This window comes from Oncorhynchus gorbuscha, linkage group LG03, assembly GCF_021184085.1.
Source record: "Oncorhynchus gorbuscha isolate QuinsamMale2020 ecotype Even-year linkage group LG03, OgorEven_v1.0, whole genome shotgun sequence".
In the NCBI taxonomy this organism is placed as follows: Eukaryota; Metazoa; Chordata; class Actinopteri; order Salmoniformes; family Salmonidae; genus Oncorhynchus; species Oncorhynchus gorbuscha.
In genome coordinates, this window is record NC_060175.1 from 21,325,269 (window position 1) to 21,347,402 (window position 22,134).

The following is a 22,134-nucleotide window of genomic DNA, read 5'->3' on the forward strand; positions in this document are numbered from 1 at the left end:
GTACAGACATCATCATTTTGAGGTCAGATAGATGTTAGTTCCACATATGTTGTATATGTACTGTATTTCACATCATTTGCAACAGTTACACAACATATACAGACCATTAGGGGAGGCAGGTAGCCTAGTGGTTAGAGTGTTGGGCCAGTAACCGAAATGCCCGGAGTGACAAGGTGAACATATGTTGTTCTGGATAATCATCACGCTGCATTTTGGTCCTCCTCTCTTTCGCCCGACGAAGAACGCTACAGAATCACCCACCAGGAAGGGATCAAGCAGCGTGGTAACGGGCAGCAGCAGCGATTGCAGGACTCCTGGACATGGGAGGAGATTCTGGACGGCAAGGGACCATCAAATCAAATCAAATCAAATTTTATTTGTCACATACACATGGTTAGCAGATGTTAATGCGAGTGTAGCGAAATGCTTGTGCTTCTAGTTCCGACAATGCAGTGATAACCAACAAGTAATCTAACTAACAATTCCAAAAAAAACTACTGTCTTATACACAGTGTAAGGGGATAAGGAACATGTACATAAGGATATATGAATGAGTGATGGTACAGAGCAGCATACAGTAGATGGTATCGAGTACAGTATATACATATGAGATGAGTGTGTAGACAAAGTAAACAAAGTGGCATAGTTAAAGTGGCTAGTGATACATGTGTTACATAAGGATGCAGTCGATGTTGTAGAGTACAGTATATACATATGCATATGAGATGAATAATGTAGGGTAAGTAACATTATATAAGGTAGCATTGTTTAAAGTGGCTAGTGATATATTTACATCATATTTACAAGCTGGAGAGTATTGCCGCCCCAAGGCTAAGCTGGAGGCAGCGAAAGGACCAGTTGACTGACTGCTGTTGTTCATTCTAAGGTAAAGTAGTGTAGATTCATTGACAGACTGTTGTTCATTCTAAGGTAAAGTAGTGTAGATTCATTGACTGACTGCTGTTGTTCATTCTAAGGTAAAGTAGTGTAGATTCATTGACTGACTGTTGTTCATTCTAAAGTAAAGTAGTGTAGATTCATTGACTGACTGTTGTTCATTCTAAAGTAAAGTAGTGTAGATTCATTGACTGACTGCTGTTGTTCATTCTAAGGTAAAGTAGTGTAGATTCATTGACTGACTGTTGTTCATTCTAAAGTAAAGTAGTGTAGATTCATTGACTGACTGTTGTTCATTCTAAAGTAAAGTAGTGTAGATTCATTGACTGACTGTTGTTCATCCTAAGGTAAAGTAGTGTAGATTCACTGACTGACTGCTGTTGTTCATTCTAAGGTAAAGTAGTGTAGATTCATTGCAGTACATGGGGCTCCAGCCCTGATTGGCTCTCTCACTGCAGCAGGGATTCCATCACAGCCTCAGGCTTCGCTGATCTTTTCCTTCGTCCAGTCTTGGGCCTACTACTCTTGGAGGTCCTGGGCCTCTCCAGCTTCATCAGTGACTGTCTCATACTCTCCTCTGTGTAGGCTAAGTACACATGAGACAGGTCCACCTCAAACGGATCTTTTTCTTTCTTGTCCGGCACGGGGGTCTGTTTTCTCATGTTGTTACCAGTGTACGCTACACACTTCAGCTGCCATTCCCCAATGTCCTCATTCCACTGTACATAGTTCTCAATCATCTCCTGGTATTCCTGTGGGATGAAGCTGTCTATGATGAGCATCTGCAGTCGTAGCTCTCTGCTGAGGTGGCGGATATTCTCCAGCAGGCCCTCGATCTCCCGGTGATGTTCCTGCTGCAGGTCGGCCATCTCTGACTTGGCAGCCATCAGCATGGTCCAGACTTTCTTCAGCTTCTTGGTCTTCCCCTGAGCCTCCTCCTGCAGACTGGAGTACTTCTCTTCCATGTCCAGGCGCTCCGCCTCCTTCTCCTCTAGCTCTCTGCGGAGCAGCTCAGCCCTCCTGCGTCTCTCCTCTAGCTCATTGTTAGACTCCTGCAGTAGTTTCTCCTGCTCCTCAGCCTTGGCCAGGAGGTCCACCCCTCCTACGATCACCTTCTTCTCCAGGGCTGACAGCTTCTCCAGCAGCAGGTGATGCTCCTGCTGCGCTTTGAGGAGATCCTTCTCTCTCTTCTCCAGTTCTGCCCTGGCCTTGTTCCTCTCCTCCTCCTCCATGTCCAGCGTGGCTTCTAGCTCCTTCCTCTCCTCCTCGATCTTCGCCTGCATCTCCACCATCTTGTCAGGAGAAACCTTCTTCTTCTTCCCTCTCCGCTTCCTTCGTCCCTCATCATCTCCTTCATCCATCTCTTCTGATCCACTGCCCTCCGACCCGGAGATCTCTTCCCCTTCTTGGAGTTTCTTCCTAAGCTCTTCGATCTCCTTCTGGAACTGCCGTAGCAGGGCATCCTTGGGGTCTTCATTGATCCGGGCTTTGTTCTTGATGTTCTTGGCCCGGTTGGCGTAACGCAGCGTGCTGATGGTCTCGTCGTAGTTGTAGTCCGCTGGGCCGATGTTCGCACACATCATGGTCTTGGAGTTTCCCCCCAGTGAGTCCTGCAGCAGGCGGGTGAGTTTGGAGTTCCTGTAGGGGACGTGGGTGCTCTTCCCGTCCACCAGAGTGGAGATGACGTTACCCAGCGTGGACAAAGACAGGTTGATCTTAGTGGCCTCTTTCAGACGCTGGCCCGTCGCTCCTGTCTTCCCCTGACGCTCAGAACCCGCCAGATCCACTAAGTGGAGTTTTCCCATGCGTACGTGCTGGTCCCCATCCACACCCTTCTCGCTGCACTCGATGGTGATGGTGAAGATGGCATGAGAGCGAGAGCTGTGTTCATTCATGTTGGTGGAGCCAACCGAGCGGTTCTTGTGCCCCATTGTCATAATCCGGTCCATGTCATCAGCGTTGTTCACCACATAACCAGACAGGTCCTTGATGTAAACACCCACATCTGGCCTCTCCTTCACCTCTAGCCTCTGCATCTGGTCCTTCCCCAGCAGGTCCCTCACTTCTTCATTGTAAATCTCCAGATAAGAGACGCGAACTAAGAACCGGGTGTCGCCCTCTGCTTTGGCGATGTGGCCGAACACATGAGCGAAGGAGTTGGGGATTATTCCTCGGAGCTCTGGCACTGCCCTCACTCCCTCCATGGTGAACGTCTTCCCTGTCCCTGTCTGTCCGTACGCGAAGATGGTCCCATTGTAACCCTCTAATACTGAGTCTATGATGGGGCGGGCTGTCAGATTGTAAACGTCCAGCTGTTTGCTGTCTGGTCCGAACACCGTGTCAAATGTGAAGGTCTTGGGGGGTTCGTGGTTGGTCTCTAATTTGTTGACGGTTATGGTCCCACGGTTCTCATCCACACTGACGGCCTGCTTGTGGCCCATACTCCTCTCCTTCTGGTTCAGCGGTCGACATCGCACAACCACTTTGACGTTGTCCATGACCTCCGGCTTGTCAGATTTGTCCATCTTGTTGCTCGGCATTTTAAGACTTCAGTTTTGATTATTAAATCATATGAGACAAAAGCAAACGCGTTTTGATGGTTTGATGGAAGTTTTTATCTTTTCAAAATGATTTAGATGCCAATGCTGTGCCCATTTTCTCCAATGCTGATAACGTTTGTTGTCACGTCTGGACACATAATCTGCAACAGGGTGTGGTCTCATCATGAATCCCAGGATTTGATACAGGAAATGTCACACAAATGAACACATTACGTTTGCAATTCTAACATGTTCTATGAAATAAATTGATAATTTGTTTTCAGTACATTTGTACTGTATTTAGTAACTAAAATGATCTCCAAACTAGCTTTTTAGGTGTTTGTGAAAGCAAAGATTGTTGGAATGCAATTTTAGCAGGTTACATTTCAATTTGTGTTATAGTAAAATGTGTAATTTTGCATTTATCATACAGGCTTCATCTATATCTGGGAAACCGCCCCATAATGTAGAAGTTGTACAGGAACAATAGATGACAATGAAACACATTCCCCTTGTGCACAAATTACAGGGAGCTTCTACAAACATTGTAGTATAGCAATTAGATTTTTCCTTTTGCATTGCAAAGTAAGAGAAACAAAAATGCATTTTGTCTAGTTTGACACTGAGACAACTTACAACCAAGACCAAAAAACTACGTGTGCGCAACGTTGAACGTTTGCTGGGCATAAATGACGCTCAAAACTTTTAAAATTGAAGTGAAGACCCCCAAAAACGTGTAGCCTCGGAACATTTACTGTTTACTGGGTCGTTACAAACGAATGCAGTAAACAAATAACCAAAAATATTTTCAGTCACTGAAACACAATGTAAACAAACTGAATAGGTGAACGAGAAAGCCTAGAAACACAGGAGTTAAGTAAAACCTTAATACAATGAAATTAAAATGACTGAATGCTTGTAAGGCAAGCATACTAGATGATCAAAACATTAGATCACATCAGAAAAGCCTGAATGGGTTCGCCAACTCCCCAACTATACAAGAGAAGCATGTTATAACTAAACACAATTGTACTTACCTTGAAAGGCTACATTGACATTAGTATATTGACCTTTTTACAACCGGTGGGACTAATCCTGAATGCTGATTGGGTAAAACCGCATTCCAGCCTGTGTCTATTTCACAAGTTACCACCGGCTAAATCTATGACGTTGAAATGCCCATTTATGTCCATCTCAATGCGCAACGCACTGTCTCATCAACCCTGCCAGGAAAGGTATAAACTTAATCTCTACTATAAAAAGTATCTAGACATTATCTACCATTTCTTTTAGATTAGCATTTGGTTTTCAACAGCAGAGATTTGTATAAACCCTGCTGTCTGTCTCTCCGACCTTTTCAATATTGTATTGCGATCTCCATCGTCCCAAATAAACGAGTCAGACAGGAAATTGAACAACATAGACAACTTTTTGTCAGTTGACTGGCTAAATCGATACTTTGTTGCGAAAACTAAAATGGATGAATGGAAGATTTCTTCTGATCTTTTTGGCGGCATAACTATGGATGAATAAAAAGAGATGGCAGTAATACCCAGGCATGCAGATTTGTGGGAAACTGCATTGAATGACCTAGAGAAAAGACACAACGGAAAAAAACCCACATAAGAATACAAACTGGGCTGTCCGTTGCTTCGAGGGCTGGCTAGCAGAGAAGAAAAACGTTGTTGACTTCAAAACTGTCACTAAGGAAAAGTTTAACATCCTTCTCCAACATTTTAATGGAAATTAACAAAATGGGAAGGTGGAGCAGTACATAAGTAGCTACCTGGCACTCCGGAGTGGGCTCAACCAGTTTCTAAATTACACACCCATCGGTCGCAGCTGATGCCTTATGAAGGACACTGAATTTACCACTTCGAATCATGTATTTCTGGGCAACATCAAACAGCTAAGAAGGAAAGGAAAATATATCAAACAGCCACCCTCCCATCACCGAGAAGGACATGGCCCCGCTCCAAAACTCCCAGGCTCTGAATCCCGGTACACCATGGGGTCTGGTCGAGAAGGTGTGGTTTGACCTCCGGTAACATCTGGGTCGAAGAGGAAAAGAGGGGAACAGACAACTAAACTCTAACTCATTCCTCGTAAAAACAGATGAGAGCGTTCTAAGGTTTGTTGTTCATAATTTGAACTCGTAATTAGGCTATTGGAAAACAATATTATAACAGGCCACAAAGAATCATCTGGACCTACGGAAGAGGGGCAGGGGGTACAAGAGTGGATTCATGTTCAAGCAGCCAGGGAAGCCACTATGCCCGGTGGCATCACTGGAGAAATATCTATCGAAATGCCCGGAGAACGCCCGATCTGGTACGTCAGAGCAAATGGGCATGAACTATCTGGCAGAACTTCTACCTAAGATCTGCAGGGCAGCAGGAAGAACTACATACACAAATCACAGCATCAGGACAATGACAGTCCAGAAACTGGCCAATGCTGGTTTAGAAGCGAGCAAGATTATGTCAGTGAGTGGGCATCGGTGTGAGTGTTCGCTCCATAGCTACTGGCTTCCATCACTGACAGGATGTGCCTGCAGGAAGGGTACCATATGAGGGAGGAGGATATCTTCCCTCTAACACACAGCGATGAGATTGCCTGTAATGATAACAAGCACAGTCCGATGATGCTGTGACACATCGCCCCAGACCATGACGGACCCTGCACCTCCAAATCAATCCTGCTCCAGAGTACAGGCCTCGGTGTAAACCTCATTCCTTCGACTATAAACGTGAATCCGACCATCACCTCTGGTGAGACAAAACTGCGACTCATCAGTTTAGAGCACTTTTGCCAGTCCTGTCTGGTCCAGCGACGGGGGGTTTGTGCCCATAGGCGACGCTGTTGCCGGTGATGTCTGGTGAGGACCTGCCTTACAACAGGCCTACAAGCCCTCAGTCCAGCCTCGCTCAGCCTATTGCGGACAGTCTGAGCACTGATGGAGGGATTGTGCGTTCCTGTTGTTACTCGAGCAGTTGTTGTTGCCATCCTGTACCTGTCTCGCAGGTGTGATTTTCGGATGTACCGATCCTGTGCAGGTGTTGTTACACGTGGTCTGCCACTGCGAGGATGATCAGCTGACCGTCCTGTCTCCCTGTGGTGCTGTCTTAGGGGTTTCACATTACGGACATTGCAACTTATTGCCCTGTCCACATCTGCAGTCCTCATGCCTTCTTGCAGCATGCCTAAGGCACATTCACGTAGATGAGCAGGGACCCTATCTTTGAAAGACAAGGTCCTGATAAAGGGACGTTTCTTTTTTTGCTGAGTTTAAAAACTGCAGTCTATTCTACTGTATCTTAGTCTATGCCGCTCTGACATTGCTTATCCATATACTTATATATTCTTAATTCATCATTCCTTTTCTCAGATTTGTGTGTATTGGGTATATGTTGTGAAATTGTTAGATATATCTTGTTAGATATTACTGCGCTGTCGGAGCTAGAAACAAGCATTTTCGCTACAACCACCACAATAATATCTGCTAAACACGTGTATGTGACCAATAACATTTGATTTGAATATCAGGCAGGCATAATCATGGTAATTTTCAACCTCTCCTTGTCGCAGTCTGTAATCTCCACGTTTTAAGATGACCATCATCAATCCTGTTCCCAAGATTTCTAAGGCTTCATGCCACAATGACTACCGGCCTGTAGCACTCACATCTGAAATCATGAAGTACTTTGAGAGACTGGTTAAGGCACAAATCAACTCCATCAACCCAGACACCCAAGACCAGCTCCAATTTGCCCCAACAGAGCCATAGATGACGAAATCCACACCTCCCTCACCCACCTAGATAATAATGGCGCCGAAGGAGATGGACGCTATTTGTAACTTATTTTGTTCATAATGTTTCTGCCACCGTGTCTTATGACCAAACAGAACTTATTGATATGCAACGATTACTCACCCCGCACTGGAGGAAATCTTCTTCTTCAATGAGTCGGACGGGAAGGATTTACTCCAGACACCCGATAAGGCCCTGATCCCCGTAATTCACAGGAGGAAAAGACGGAGGTATCGTGGACGACGGTCCGGGTGCCTTGTAAGGATCCATCGCAGAGAGGGTAATCTACCTTTACCATCGGTCCTACTAGTCAACTTACAATCAATCAATAATAAAATAGACGAACTACGAGCACGTATATCCTACCAACGGGACATTAAAAACTGTAATATCTTATGTTCCACAGAGTCATGGCTGAATAACGACATGATTAACATACAGCTTTAATTTATTTGACCAGGACAGAACAGTGGCGTCTGGTAAGACAAGGGGTGGCAGCCTATGCATATTTGTAAACAATAGCTGGTGCATGAAATCTAAGGAAGTATCGAGATTATGCTCACTTGAGGTAGAGTATTTCATGATAAGCTGTAGACCACACTATTTACCAAGAGAGTTTACATCTATATTTTTTGTATCTGACTATATACCATCGCAGACCGATGCTGGTACTAAGACCGCACTCAATGAGCTGTACACGGCCATAAGCAAACAGGAAACGCTCTTCCAGAGGCAGCTCTCCTAGTGGCTGGGGACTTTGATGCAGGCAAACTGAAATCTGTTTTACCTCATTTCTATCAGTATGTTAAATGTGCAACCAGAGAAGAAAAAAACTCTAGACCACCTTTACTCCACACACAGAGACGGGTATAAAGCTCTCCCTCACACTCCATTTGGCAAATCTGACCATAATTCTATCCTCGTGATTCCTGCTTACAAGCATAAACTAAAGCAGGAAGCACCATTGACAGTCAATAAAAAAAGTGTTCAGATGAAGCAGATGCTAAGCTACAGGACTGTTTTGCGAGCACAGACTGGAGTATGGTCCGGGATTCTTCAGGTGGCATTGAGGAGTACACCACATCAGTCACTGGCTTCATCAATAAGTGCATTGATGATGTCGTCCCCACAGTGACTGTACGTACATACCCCAACCAGAAGCCATGGATTAGAGGCAACATTCGCTCTGAGCTAAATGGTAGAGCTGCCACTTTCAAGGAGCGGGACTCTAACCCAGAAGCTTATAAGAAATCCCGCTATGTCCTCCGACGAACCATCAAACAGGCAAAGTGTCAACACGGGACTAAGATCGAATCGTACTATACCGGCTTCAACGCTCATCGGATGTGGCAGGGCTTGCAAATTATTACAGACTACAAAGGGAAGCACAGCCGCTGAAACACTGAAACATGCATGAGAGCCTCAGCTGTTCAGGACCACTGTGTGATCACCTTCTCCATAGTTGATGTGTGTAAGACCTTTAAACAGGTCAAGGCCGCAGGGCCAGACGGATTACCAGGATGGGTACTCTGAGCATGCGTTGACCAACTGGCAAGTATTTTCACTGATATTTTCAACCTTTCCCTGTCTGAGTCTGTAATACCAACATGTTTCAAGCAGACCACCATAGTCCCTGTGCCCAAGAACACTAAGGTAACCTGCCTAAATGACTACCGACTCGTAGCACTCACGTCTGTAGCCATGAAGTGCTTTGAAAGGCTGGTCATGGCTCACAGTGGTAGGCCTGATCACAGACAACGACGAGGCAGCCTATAGAGAAGAGGTCAGAGACTTGGCCGTGTGTGGCCAGGACAACAACCACAGAGAGAATACAGTAGACAGTTTGTGTTCAAAGATGATTGATGACCTATTTTATGTGTCATGTGGTTATGCCCATATATGTACATCCTGTTCTTCCGTTCTCACACTATCAAGTAAGTGCTTATGTATCCTGATAGTGCATCTGTTTATGGTAAAGCATGTTTTTGCATTAAAGATGATTGATGTGTAGTGACCTTGTTGAACATTTTAAAGAGTAGAGTAGTGAGTCTCTGCTGTTTATGATAATGTATATGAAACAGTCATTTCTGGGGGGGTTGTGCATTGGTCAGTATAAGTAAAGAGCTGTGAACACTACGAGCGACAAGAAACCTCGAGAGAGATAAACCACTGAAGACTCCAAAGAAGAAAGAAATAAAACATGGCACCTAGACCAATTTTAGGTGTATTGTGATTTAACTACAATGAATGAAATAGCTGTCTCTCTCTCTCTCGCTCTCTGTGTGTGTGTGTTGACAAGGATCTGTAGCGTCCGGGGGGGAGCTAAGGACCTCTGTCACCCCCCAACATGGGGTTGTGTGTGGGAGGTCGTTCGGTTACAAGCAGAGAAACATGCTGATAACATTATTTTCTAAGAAAGGAATTAAAGAGTAATTATACATGTAAACATTTAAAGGATATAAATGGAATTTACGTATGAACATTTTAGAAGAAAATACAAGGGTTTTAAAAAGAAAAATGTATTTACCTTCAGTGAATGACAGTTCTTCCTCTTGCCCTCTGTCTGTGTGTGTGTGTGTGTGTGTGTGTGTGTGTGTGTGTGTGTGTGTGTGTGTGTGTGTGTGTGTGTGCGTGCGTGCGTGCGTGCGTGCGTGCGTGCGTGCGTGCGTGCGTGCGTGCGTGCGTCCGTCCGTCCGCATGGTAGGTGTATGGTAGGTGCATGGTAGGTGTATGGTAGGTGTCACGAGCTGTGAGTTGACACACAGAGAGATAATCCTGATCAAGGAGCAAAATGCCTTATTTTACAAGAATACAGTTAAAAAACATGTTAAGGGGTAATAAAGTGTCGTATTGTTTAAAAATAATATGTATGTTTTATAAACATTTTAAATGTCTCTAACCATGAATGGTATCTCTCTCTCTCTCTCTCTCTCTCTCTCTCTCTCTCTCTCTCTCTCTCTCTCTCTCTCTCTCTCTCTCTCTCTCTCTCTCTCTCTCTCTCTCTCTCGTGTGGGTATGCTTGTAGGAACCAATGGTTTTTAAACCTGTCTAACCTCTGACCTACAAAAAAGACTATCCTTGTGAATGGTCAACAAACGTTTACAGACCTTACACAGTAGGTTACTATATGTACATACTGGTACCTCATAACAACACAGTAGGTTACTATATGTACATAGTGGTACCCCATAACAAATGTTGATTTTTCTCCCCCAGAGGATGTCCCTTGGGACTGTCACCTGTGGTGGCTGTCTCATTCAATCAAGCCATCCTGTTTTTGAAAGGGTAATTGTACTTATGACTTAAACAGATTCATTTTACCCCCTTTAATTACCTTTTAATGCTCTGGGTTGTTTATATAAGGGGCAAACAGAGCGTTTCATGGTAGTCTTAAACAAATCTACTTAGAAAACAAAAGTATACACATCACACACATGGTTATGGACTTAAAAAAGAAGACACCAGTAACCAGTAACATGTCAGATATAGTTTAAATGTATTCATTTTTGAGTTTGCAACCCATTACTTTAAATACATCACAGAAGACTGAAATATAACAAAACGCCTAGTGTGTTTATTAAGATGTACACTGAGATGCTCAGTTGGGCAATATTGTCATGTTTTGTCATTTATTATCTTGTCTTGTCCCTGTGCTTCCCATTCTATTCGTTTCCCTCTGCTGGTCTTATTAGGTTCTTTCCCTCTTTCTATCCCTCTCTCTCCCCCTCCCTCTCTCACTCTCTCGCTCTCTCTTCTCTCTATCGTTCCGTTACTGCTCCCAGCTGTTCCTATTCCCCTAATCAATCATTTAGTCTTCCCACACCTGTTCCCGATCCTTTCCCCTGATTAGAGTCCCTATTTCTTCCTTTGTGTTCCGTTCCTGTCCTGTCGGTTCCTTGTCTAGAATTCACCGTGCTGTGTTTGTGTATCGCCCTGTCGTGTCGTGTTTTCCTCAGATGCTGCGTGGTGAGCAGGTGTCTGAGTCTGTCTGGTTCAAGTGCCTTCCCGAGGCAACCTGCTGTTCACCTGCTGTTCAAGATCGAGTCTCCAGTTTGTCCTCGTCATTTCGAGTGAAAGTTGTGTTTTTTGTTTGTATTTACTTTACTGGATTAAAGACTCTGTTTTCGCCAAGTCGCTTTTGGGTCCTCTTTCACCTGCATGACAAATATTCCCCACCAGTGATTCCCCAACATCTGGTCAACATGGGACCCAAAAATAGAGCAGATATCTTATACCAACATATCTTTATAGACATTTATGCATAACAAGGCCTAAGAGGCCCTTAATAGTATCCAAAAATGTCTCTAAAATGTCACATATTTTAAGCATATTTATTTTCATGCATATAACTTGTCAACAAGTATTTTTATGACCAAATTCACATTCTTTAGAGTAGACATTAAAAAAATGATTTCATGCCTGTTTGATAGTAGATCCCTGAATGGTCAAAAACTCTTCAAATAGACGTATGTTTGTAGCACAAAATATCTTACAGGTAGGACCTCTTTCACTCTCTCATCATGTCCCAAGCGAACAGGCTCCCAGAGGCAGGGCCATAAAAGGTCCCAGCTCACTCCAGTGCCCCTCCCCTCTCCAACAACCATCAGCCCAGAACAGCATGAAGACAGAACAGCTAAAAGATCATCTGGGAATCCTCCCTCCCTCATGGAGCTTTTTGAAGGTGTGTTGAATATTTGTATAAAGATATATATTATTTAAGAATGATTTGTCTTAATTGTTTTCATTGACATGTTTTTTTAATGAAGGCTATTTATCCATTGAGCACTAGCCATTGTTTTTATCCATACTGTTTGTAGACAATAGCTTCTGCCCTCTTAGGTTCTATTTGATCCTCTTATTATATCAAAACCACTCAGACTAGAAAGTACGATTAGAAACTATGATTAGAAACTATGACAAACTATGATAATATACTGTGAACAACGATGAAGCCATGTATGTGTGTGTGAGTGGTGATCTATTATTTAATTGTGTAATATTACACCAAAGTAACCAATATTTAACAACGTTTAATGTTTTGTATTGCAACAGTTATGAAAGATAATGACATCCACTTTTTAGGCAAAATATTAATATAATGTGGTACATAGTGTGTATCTGTGATAACTTTATGTAATAGAACCTAACAATAAGGGGCACATGTACTCTTAAATGTCCACTCAGCACAACCCATGGAGCATGGTTCCTCTCTAGTTTTAATCCTAGGTTCATGACTTCTAGGGAGTGTTTCCTAGATGCTGTGCATCGGCATATGCATTGCTGGGTCTTATATTTGTAGACTGGGTATCTGTAAAACACTTTGTGACAACTGCTGATGCAAAAAGGGCTTTTAAGAAATGCATTTGGTTGATTGACAGATTTGTATTATTCTAAAAATAATATAACAATATTATTATTATTATCATAATCTTTATTATTATTATATTACAGGTGAGACTTACCCAGACATGTCAACTTCTTGTCAAGTGCTCAAATCTGTACAGCAGCCCCAGACAATCATGTACAGTAGCTCCAATTTACAAGAATGGGTTTACAGTGGGCAGTGATGAAGACAGTTTATATGAGCGCTAATTAAAACATACAATGATGTATATTCGATACAATTACCCATTCAAAACTAGTGTTACAAAATCACTTCTCATTTTGTACATTTCAAGGTTTCACAAACATAAAACAACTATCTAGTTAATGTTTCTCGGACAAACAGACTTTTGAGTTTCCTATTTACGGAAGAACAATCATTTAGGCAAACACAAAAAGTTGTAATATAATCTGTATACATGTAATTCTATACGGAAAACAGGTACATTCTGAAAGATTTTGATGATGTTGATGTGATAACACATTTTTTTATTCATGACTCAATTTAGGATAATACTGTTTATTTTATACTTTACTTAAATTGTATTATTTATGTTCAATTCTTGATCCAAAAAGACACACAACTGTTATGGGGTTAATTCCACATCTGCTTGCATAATGCATATTGCTAATACACTACCAAGCAATGCAAGCAGATGTGGAATTAACCCCATAACAGTTGTGTGTCTTTTTGGATCAAGAATTGATATAGAATACTAATAGGCATGATCAGATCCTCTTTCCTATGCAGGCATCGTATAATACACAGCCACACGCAAATCCCATAAACTCCACCAATAAAACTTTGAAAACCTTAACATGGCTGCTGGCAATGTCATTATTTTTGTCACCATCCATCAATGGTTGAATTGTGTTATTTTTATTTGTACATGCACCAAGCTTCCAAAGGCTGGTCCAAACATTTCAAACAACGTTCCTAATCCAACCTCAGGTACCCTAAAATGTAAATAATCTAAAAAATTTAAGACGGAATAAACTGTTTCTAACACCGGATAAAAACAATGTGAAGCTCGCTCCAGTTCACACGCACCAAAACAGTAGAGTCCACCTGGAGTGACACTTACAATGAACAGCACCACTTCTTTATTTCTCAAAAGAAAAACATTGAACAATTTCTAAAGACTGTTGACATCTAGTGGAAGCCTTAGGAACTGCAACCAGGTTTCTATTAATAAGGGAATCCCATAGAAAACCATTGATTTTTTTGTTTGTTGATTTTTTAAAACTTTGGATCATTATTATAACACAAATTAAACCTAGAGTTGGGTTTATATAGCCATGGGGGAATGAAAAAAGTTGTATATGTATTAGGTTGTGAAGATCTACATGTAAAAAAAACGACTCAATGCTGAACTAAATCAAAATATGTCTACAACTCACAAATTTGATTAAAAATGCGTAAGAAATTGAAAAACATAGTATATGTACCCCATCTCAAAATTCACAAGAGACATATTCTGAACTTTTAAACAAAATTGTACACATACTTATGCTATTTAATGTACACATACTTAGCATTTACTTATGCTATTGTCAGAGAACATAATACAATGTCAGTGTCAGTGTATGCATCCTTAGATGCTGTGGGGAATGTGTTATATCTTGTACGTGTTCCCCCCTATAGATATTACTTAACATCGTAGATACTAGAACATTAGTAGTATATAACAGTGTAATAGTGTAGTACTACAGTGCGGACCTGTCTTGACATCCTCGTTTGAAATGTTAAAACTTCTTGTTTATTGTCAGAACGAGCCTTCTAGATATGTGTAGTAATGTGTATAAAACATCAGTGACTCTTTGATTCACCAAAGGTTCTTGTTCTCTACAGTTTAACATAAGCAATATTTCCCTCAACTCTAAAAATATACTTTCGTATGATAAAAGGGTCAATAAAAAAATTAAAAATAAATACTAAAATATGCCAATGTCTCGTCATGTCAAATACCCCGTAACCCGAGGGGATCGAAATTGTTGTTCAAATGTTGTATATACTGTTTTTTGTATCTAGATACTGTGTTATATGTTAGAATGTCTAATAAACAACTACATTGTATACATTAATAATATTGTTTTGTCAGAAATATATAAATATAATAATGACAAAGTTTTACCTGCACCTGTATGCAGACAATACAGTTGTGTACTCTATTGCCCGCCCTGCTGATCATGCTCTATCTGAATTACAGTATGCTGTCATTATTTTGCAGAAAACCTTTATTTACCTTAAATTATTATTGAATACATGGAAAACTAAGTATATGTTGTTTTCTAGAGTGTAGAATAATTATTCTAATGCTTGAAGTGTATGTGCCTCGTATGTTGTATATGTATAGGTGTTAAGCTGACATTTAAAAAACATATTGATGAGTTAGTTCATTAAGAAGCTGAATATAAAAAATGTCTTCTTATATAGAAATGTGTCAGGCCTCTTGCTTAATAGTACAAAGCAGATCATTCAAGTGATGTTCTTACTGGACCTGGACTATGGCGAAATCATCTATATGAATGCAGCTGGCACTTCATTAAAGCCTTTAGATGCATTTGACCATAGAGCCCTTTGTTTTATTATGGGTACAGGTTCAGTACACATCCCTGCATTCTCTATCAGAAAGTAGGCTGACCCTCTTTGAGGTCATGTAGGTCCATTCATTGCTCTCTTTACCTTTATAAAGCTCTTTGACGTACTGTTAGCTCCCTCTGTAGCTAACATCTACAATAACCATTAGACGTACGAGTCGGAGTTATCCTACACAGTCTCAGGGATTGCTAGCTCTGGAATTTCCTTTGGTATGTACATAGTTAGGTAAATCAGCTCTTTGCCCCTTACTTGTGATTTAATCTCCAAGCTTCTCTAAACATTGATGTTTTGGTGTCTCTAGATTAATTCCGACAGCTGAATGAGGCCTGTTACAACTTACTTATAAAAGCTTTAAAGTAGTTTGTGAAACCATTCAGTCATGGATGTATGTAAACATATTAAATACGTATTGCTTGTGACAGAAGACTACTGTTGTACATTGAATAGCCATTCATCCCTGTACACCTTATTGATGTGATGGTTCTCGATGTCTGTACATGTTTATAATCCACATAGTGTGAATAGTGGTTTCCATAAAGTTATTACCTCCCAAAACCTGAATCTGAAATGACCTTCATGATCTTTCTTACCGCTATTACTTTGGGGTTCTAATCCCCTTCTTTCAGAATCCCTACTGTGAACAAATCTTTAACATTCATGATCCTTCACTATATGTATCCCTTATCCTCCTAAACTATTGTATATTGTTATATTCTCAATGACCTTACTGCCAATATGAAAGTTTTATACATAGCTAACTAAACACAATGTTGGAGACAGTTTTCATGTCTTTCGTTATTTATTTAACTAGGCAAGTAAGTTAAGAACAAATTCTTATTTTCAATTACAGCCTAGGATAGGATCAGATCAGATCAAACCAAAATATAACTTTTTGGTAAAAACTCAACTCGTCGTGTTTGGAGGACAAAGAATGCTGAGTTGCATCCAAAGAACACCATACCTACTGTGAAGCATGGGGGTGGAAACATCATGCTTTGGGGCTGTTTTTCTGCAAAGGGACCAGAACGACTGATCCGTGTAAAGGAAAGAATGAATGGGGCCATGTATCGTGAGATTTTGAGTGAAAACCTCTTTCCATCAGCAAGGACATTGAAGATGAAACGTGGCTGGCTCTTTCAGCATGACAATGATCCCAAACACACTGCCCGGGCAACAAAGGAGTGGCTTCGTAAGAAGCATTTCAAGGTCCTGGAGTGGCCTAGCCAGTCTCCAGATCTCAACCCCATAGAAAATCTTTGGAGGGAGTTGAAAGTCTGTGTTTCCCAGCAAAAGCCCCAAAACATGGAGGAATGGGCCAAAATACAAGCAACAGTGTTTGAAAACCTTGTGAAGACTTACAGAAAACATTTGACTTCGGTCATTGCCAACAAAGGGTATATAACAAAGTATTGAGATAAACTTTTGTTATTGACCAAATACTTATTTTCGACCATAATTTGCAAATAAATTCATTAAAAATCCTACAATGTGATTTTCTGGATTTTTTTCCTAATTTTGTCTGTCATAGTTGAAGTGTAGCTATGATGAAAATTACAGGCCTCTCTCATCTTTTTAGTGGGAGAACTTGCACAATTGGTGGCTGACTAAATACTTTTTTTTGCCCCACTGTAAATACCAGGGTGGCTATAGAGTGAGCAAAAGTTCAACACTCAGGAGTTAATGTCGTGTCTTTTGTCTTTTTTCATAGCCTGAGAGAGAAAGCGAGAGAGAGCGAGAGAGAGAGAGAGAGAGAGAGAGAGAGAGAGAGAGAGAGAGAGAGAGAGAGAGAGAGAGAGAGAGAGAGAGAGAGAGAGAGAGAGAGAGAGAGAGAGAGAGAGAGAAAGAAAGGTTCTATTACATAAAGTTATCACAGATACACACTATGTAACACATATTAATATTTTGCCTAAAAAGTGGATGTCATTGTCTTTCATAACTGTTGCAATACAAAACATTTAAAGGTTGTTAAATATTGGTTACTTTGGTGTAATATTACACAATTAAATAATAGATCACCACTCACACACACATACATGGCTTCATCGTTGTTCACAGTATATTATCATAGTTTGTCATAGTTTCTAATTATCGTTTCTAATCATAGTTTGAACATAGTTGGCCATAGTTTCTAATCATAGTTTCTAATCGTACTTTCTAGTCTGAGTTGTTTTGATATAATAAGAGGATCAAATAGAACCTAAGAGGGCAGAAGCTATTGTCTACAAACAGTATGGATAAAAACAATGGCTAGTGCTCAATGGATAAATAGCCTTCATTAAAAAAAACATATGTCAATGAAAACAATTAAGACAAATGATTCTCTATATACAAACATCACATTGAATATTCAACTCACCTTCAAAAAGCTCCATGAGGGAGGGAGGATTCCCAGATGATCTTTTAGCTGTTCTGTCTTCATGCTGTTCTGGGCTGATGGTTGTTGGAGAGGGGAGGGGCACTGGAGTGAGCTGGGGCCTTTTATGGCCCTGCCTCTGGGAGCCTGTTCGCTTGGGACATGATGAGAGAGTGAAAGAGGTCCTACCTGTAAGATATTTTGTGCTACAAACATATGTCTATTTGAAGAGTTTTTGACCATTCAGGGATCTACTATCAAACAGGCATGAAATCATTTTTTTTATGTCTACTCTAAAGAATGTGAATTTGGTCATAAAAATACTTGTTGACAAGTTATATGCATGAAAATAAATATGTTTAAATAGGTGACATTTTAGAGACATTTTTGGACATCTTAATAAACACACTAGGCGTTTTGTTACATTTCAGTCTTCTGTGATGTATTTAAAGTGGTGTGTTGCAAACTCAAAAATGAATACATTTAAACTATATCTGACATGTTACTGGTTACTGGTGTCTTCTTTTTTAAGTCCATAACCATGTGTGTGAGATGGCTTGATTGAACGAGACAGCCACCACAGGTGACAGTCCCAAGGGACATCCTCTGGAAGAAAAAAAATCAACATTTGTTATGGGGTACCACTATGGACATAAAGTACAGTAACCTACTGTGTTGTTATGAGGTATCAATATGTACATATAGTAACCTACTGTGTAAGGGCTGTAAACGTTTGTTGACCATTCACAAGGATATGCTGAGAAGTCTTTTGGAAGGTCAGAGGTTAGACAGGTTTAAAAACCATTGGTTCCAACAAGCATACCCACACGTTCGCACTCCCGAGGGGAGAGACAGAGGTCATGAGATCGCCCCAGTACCCGCCTTACACACACACTCCCCAGACACACACACTCCCCAGACACACACACACACACACACACACACACACACACACACACACACACACACACACACACACACACACACACACACACACACACACACACACACACACACACACACACACACACACACACACACACACACACACACACACACACACACACACACACACACACACCTTCCCGGAACCCTTTCTCCTGTGTTGAGAAACCGAGACAGACAGATACAGAGAGAGAGAGAGAGAGAGAGAGAGAGAGAGAGAGAGAGAGAGAGAGAGAGAGAGAGAGAGAGAGAGAGAGAGAGAGAGAGAGAGAGAGAGAGAGAGAGAGAGAGAGAGAGAGAGAGAGAGATTCATGGTAAGATACATTTTATTTTTAAATATAACATTTAATTCTAAAATTAATGTTAATTCTGAAATGCCTACTGTACAGACCTTTAAACATATTACCATTGTTAAAATGTGTGCTATGCAATATTATACTATGCCTCTGTACCTTCTATAACATTTTTTACTAAAATGTTTATAAAACATACATATTATTATCAAACAATACAACACTTTATTACCCCTTAAAACATTTATTTTTAACTGTATTCTTATAAAACAAGGCATCTTGCTCCTTGATCAGGATTATCTCTCCGTGTGTCAACCCACAGCTCGTAACCTGACACCTACCATGCAGCCTGGGGACGCATGCACACACACACACACACACACACACACACACACACACACACACACACACACACACACACACACACACACACACACACACACACACACACACACACACACACACACACACACACACACACACACACACACACACACACACACACACACACAAAATGTTCAAACACATTCCATAGTTCAACAAGGGCACTACACATCAATCATGTTGACAACTTTAACAAAAACATGCTTTACCATAACCAGATGCACTATCAGGTTACATAAGCACTCACTCGATAGTGTGAGAATGGAAGGACAGGATGTACATATATGGGCATAACCACATGACACATAAAATAGGTTATCAATCATCTTTGAACACAAACTGTCTACTGTGTTCTCTCTAACCACTCCCTCAACGTGATCAAGACAAAGGAGATGATTGTGGACGACAGGAAAAAGAGGACCTAGCACGCCCCCATTCTCATTGACAGGGCTGTAGTGGAGCAGGTTGAGAGCTTCCAGTTCCTTATATCAACATCACCAACAAACTAACATGGTCCAAGCACACCACGACAGTCGTGAAGAGGGCACGACAAACCTATTCCCCCTCAGTAGACTGAAAAGATTTGGCATGGGTCCTCAGATCCTCAAAAGGTTCTTCACTCTTCTCTCTACTACTGCAAGGCAAGCGGGGCCAGAGCGCCAAGTCTCGGTCCAAGAGGCTTTTAAACAGCTTCTACCTCCAAGCCATAAGACTCCTGAACATCTCATCAAATGGTTTTTACTCTGTTATTATCTATGCATAGTCACTTTAATAACTCTACCCACATGTACATATTACCTTGACTAACCGGTGCCTCCGCACATTGACTCTGTACTGGTACCCCCCTGTATATAGCCTCACTATTTTTATTTTACTGCTGCTCTTTAATTATTTGCTAATTTTTATTTTATTTTTTATTTTTGTTATTTTTGTGGGGTATTTTTCTTAAAACTGCATTGTTGGTTATGTGCTTGTAAGTAAGCATTTCACTGTAAGATCTACACTTGATGTATTCGGCGCACGTGACAAATATCATTTTATTTGATTATGTGATGAGTTCACTCCCGTTTGGATATCCTTGTTCTTCCACACTCTAGATGCTAGCTGCCAGATGATTCCAGAATCCAAAATCAGGTTATGAATGAGGCTTTTATCACCGGTGATGATACACATGCGCACTAACACACACACACACACAATTAAAGTAACCTGTCAGTCTTTTTAAAATATCACAGGTGAAAAACTCGCATTGCACACTGCCCAAAAGAATGCTTTGTGCCTCAAGTGTCCTTTCATATAATGTTCAGCAGTTCAACAGACCTGGTGTAGGGTTAATGGCATGGCCCTTAATAATACAAGATACAGACACAGAGGAGATTGGTTGACACGGTTGACAACTCCATTGTGTCCTCCTCCCAGAGCGCTAAGAACCTTGGCGTGATCCTGGACAACAAACTGTCGTTCTCAACTAACATCAAGGCGGTGGCCCGTTCCTGTAGGTTCATGCTCTACAACATCCGCAGAGTACGACCCTGCCTCACACAGGAAGCGGCGCAGGTCCTAATCCAGGCACTTGTCATCTCCCGTCTGGATTACTGCAACTCGCTGTTGGCTGGGCTCCCTGCCTGTGCCATTAAACCCCTACAACTCATCCAGAACGCCGCAGCCCGTCTAGTGTTCAACCTTCCCAAGTTCTCTCACGTCACCCCGCTCCTCCGCTCTCTCCACTGGCTTCCAGTTGAAGCTCGCATCCGCTACAAGACCATGGTGCTTGCCTACGGAGCTGTGAGGGGAACGGCACCTCAGTACCTCCAGGCTCTGATCAGGCCCTACACCCAAATAAGGGCACTGCGTTCATCCACCTCTGGCCTGCTCGCCTCCCTACCACTGAGGAAGTACAGTTCCCGCTCAGCTCAGTCAAAACTGTTCGCTGCTCTGGCTCCCCAATGGTGGAACAAACTCCCTCACGACGCCAGGACAGCGGAGTCAATCACCACCTTCCGGAGACACCTGAAACCCCACCTCTTTAAGGAATACCTAGGATAGGATAAAGTAATCCTTCTCACCCCCCCCCTTAAAATATTTAGATGCACTATTGTAAAGTGGTTGTTCCACTGGATGTCATAAGGTGAATGCACCAATTTGTAAGTCGCTCTGGATAAGAGCGTCTGCTAAATGACTTAAATGTAAATGTAATGTAAGGAGAAACTCACAGAGTTCAGATTCTGGTGTGATCTCCACCATGAGACAGAAAGTTCTCCAGGAACTGTGTGTTGTTGTCAGAGATGTGCAAATGCTTGAAGTTTTCCCTGAAAGACCGGTTTAGACAGAGATGAGATTACACACGCACATAGCACACACACAGTCACTCAGTCAGTCACAAATGCACACACACATCTATGTACCTGGGAGCCAGGAACACGTGTCTCACTGATTCAAAGGAACTGGGCAGCAGAGATTGAAGATCTGCAACTGAAAGAGAGGGACTGTCTTCAACCACCCATTACTTCAGTGTTATGTTGACACTAAGGAGACGACTAGCTTTGGTCCAGGGCGCTACTTACAGCTAGATGATGCTGAGCCTTCCTACAAACCTTGTAACGCCCTGGATGAGAGCTTAAGGGACACCGGTGTGTATGGGGGGGGGTCTGCCTGGATTCATTGTAGGTCGGGAGTACCATGCCCAGGCTGCAGTGGTAGCATCCGCAACAGGAAACTAACCAAAGTCTGAGTCTCAAGAGAAGACTACTACTGCATAGCTATAGAGTTAGTCTAGCCTGGGTACTAGTCTGTTTGTGCCATAATGCCACTACATGTTATGTAAAACATAAGCAGACACATTTGATGTGACAAGGAGGAGCAAGGAGTGGCATGATGGCAGAAACAGACTGGTAGCCAGGCTAGAGTCAGTCCACCCACAAACACTC

At 41.8% G+C, this 22,134-nt stretch overlaps 1 protein-coding gene and 1 pseudogene across 1 annotated transcript; both read right to left on the minus strand.

The window, feature by feature from the left end:
• The window catches only part of LOC124027831, a 53,258-nt pseudogene extending 31,124 nt beyond the window's left edge, over positions 1-22,134 (minus strand).
• Positions 858-3,588, minus strand: LOC124027815 (kinesin-like protein KIF3A). The gene has a single exon (XM_046340095.1). It carries the CDS (start codon positions 3,435-3,437, stop codon positions 1,347-1,349), a length of 2,091 nt encoding a protein of 696 aa, XP_046196051.1. The 5' UTR covers positions 3,438-3,588; the 3' UTR covers positions 858-1,346.

Bases quoted from the DNA above. Each gene is read 5' to 3' on its own strand.
- LOC124027815 (XM_046340095.1), bottom strand. From the start codon at position 3,437: ATGCCGAGCAACAAGATGGACAAATCTGACAAGCCGGAGGTCATGGAC.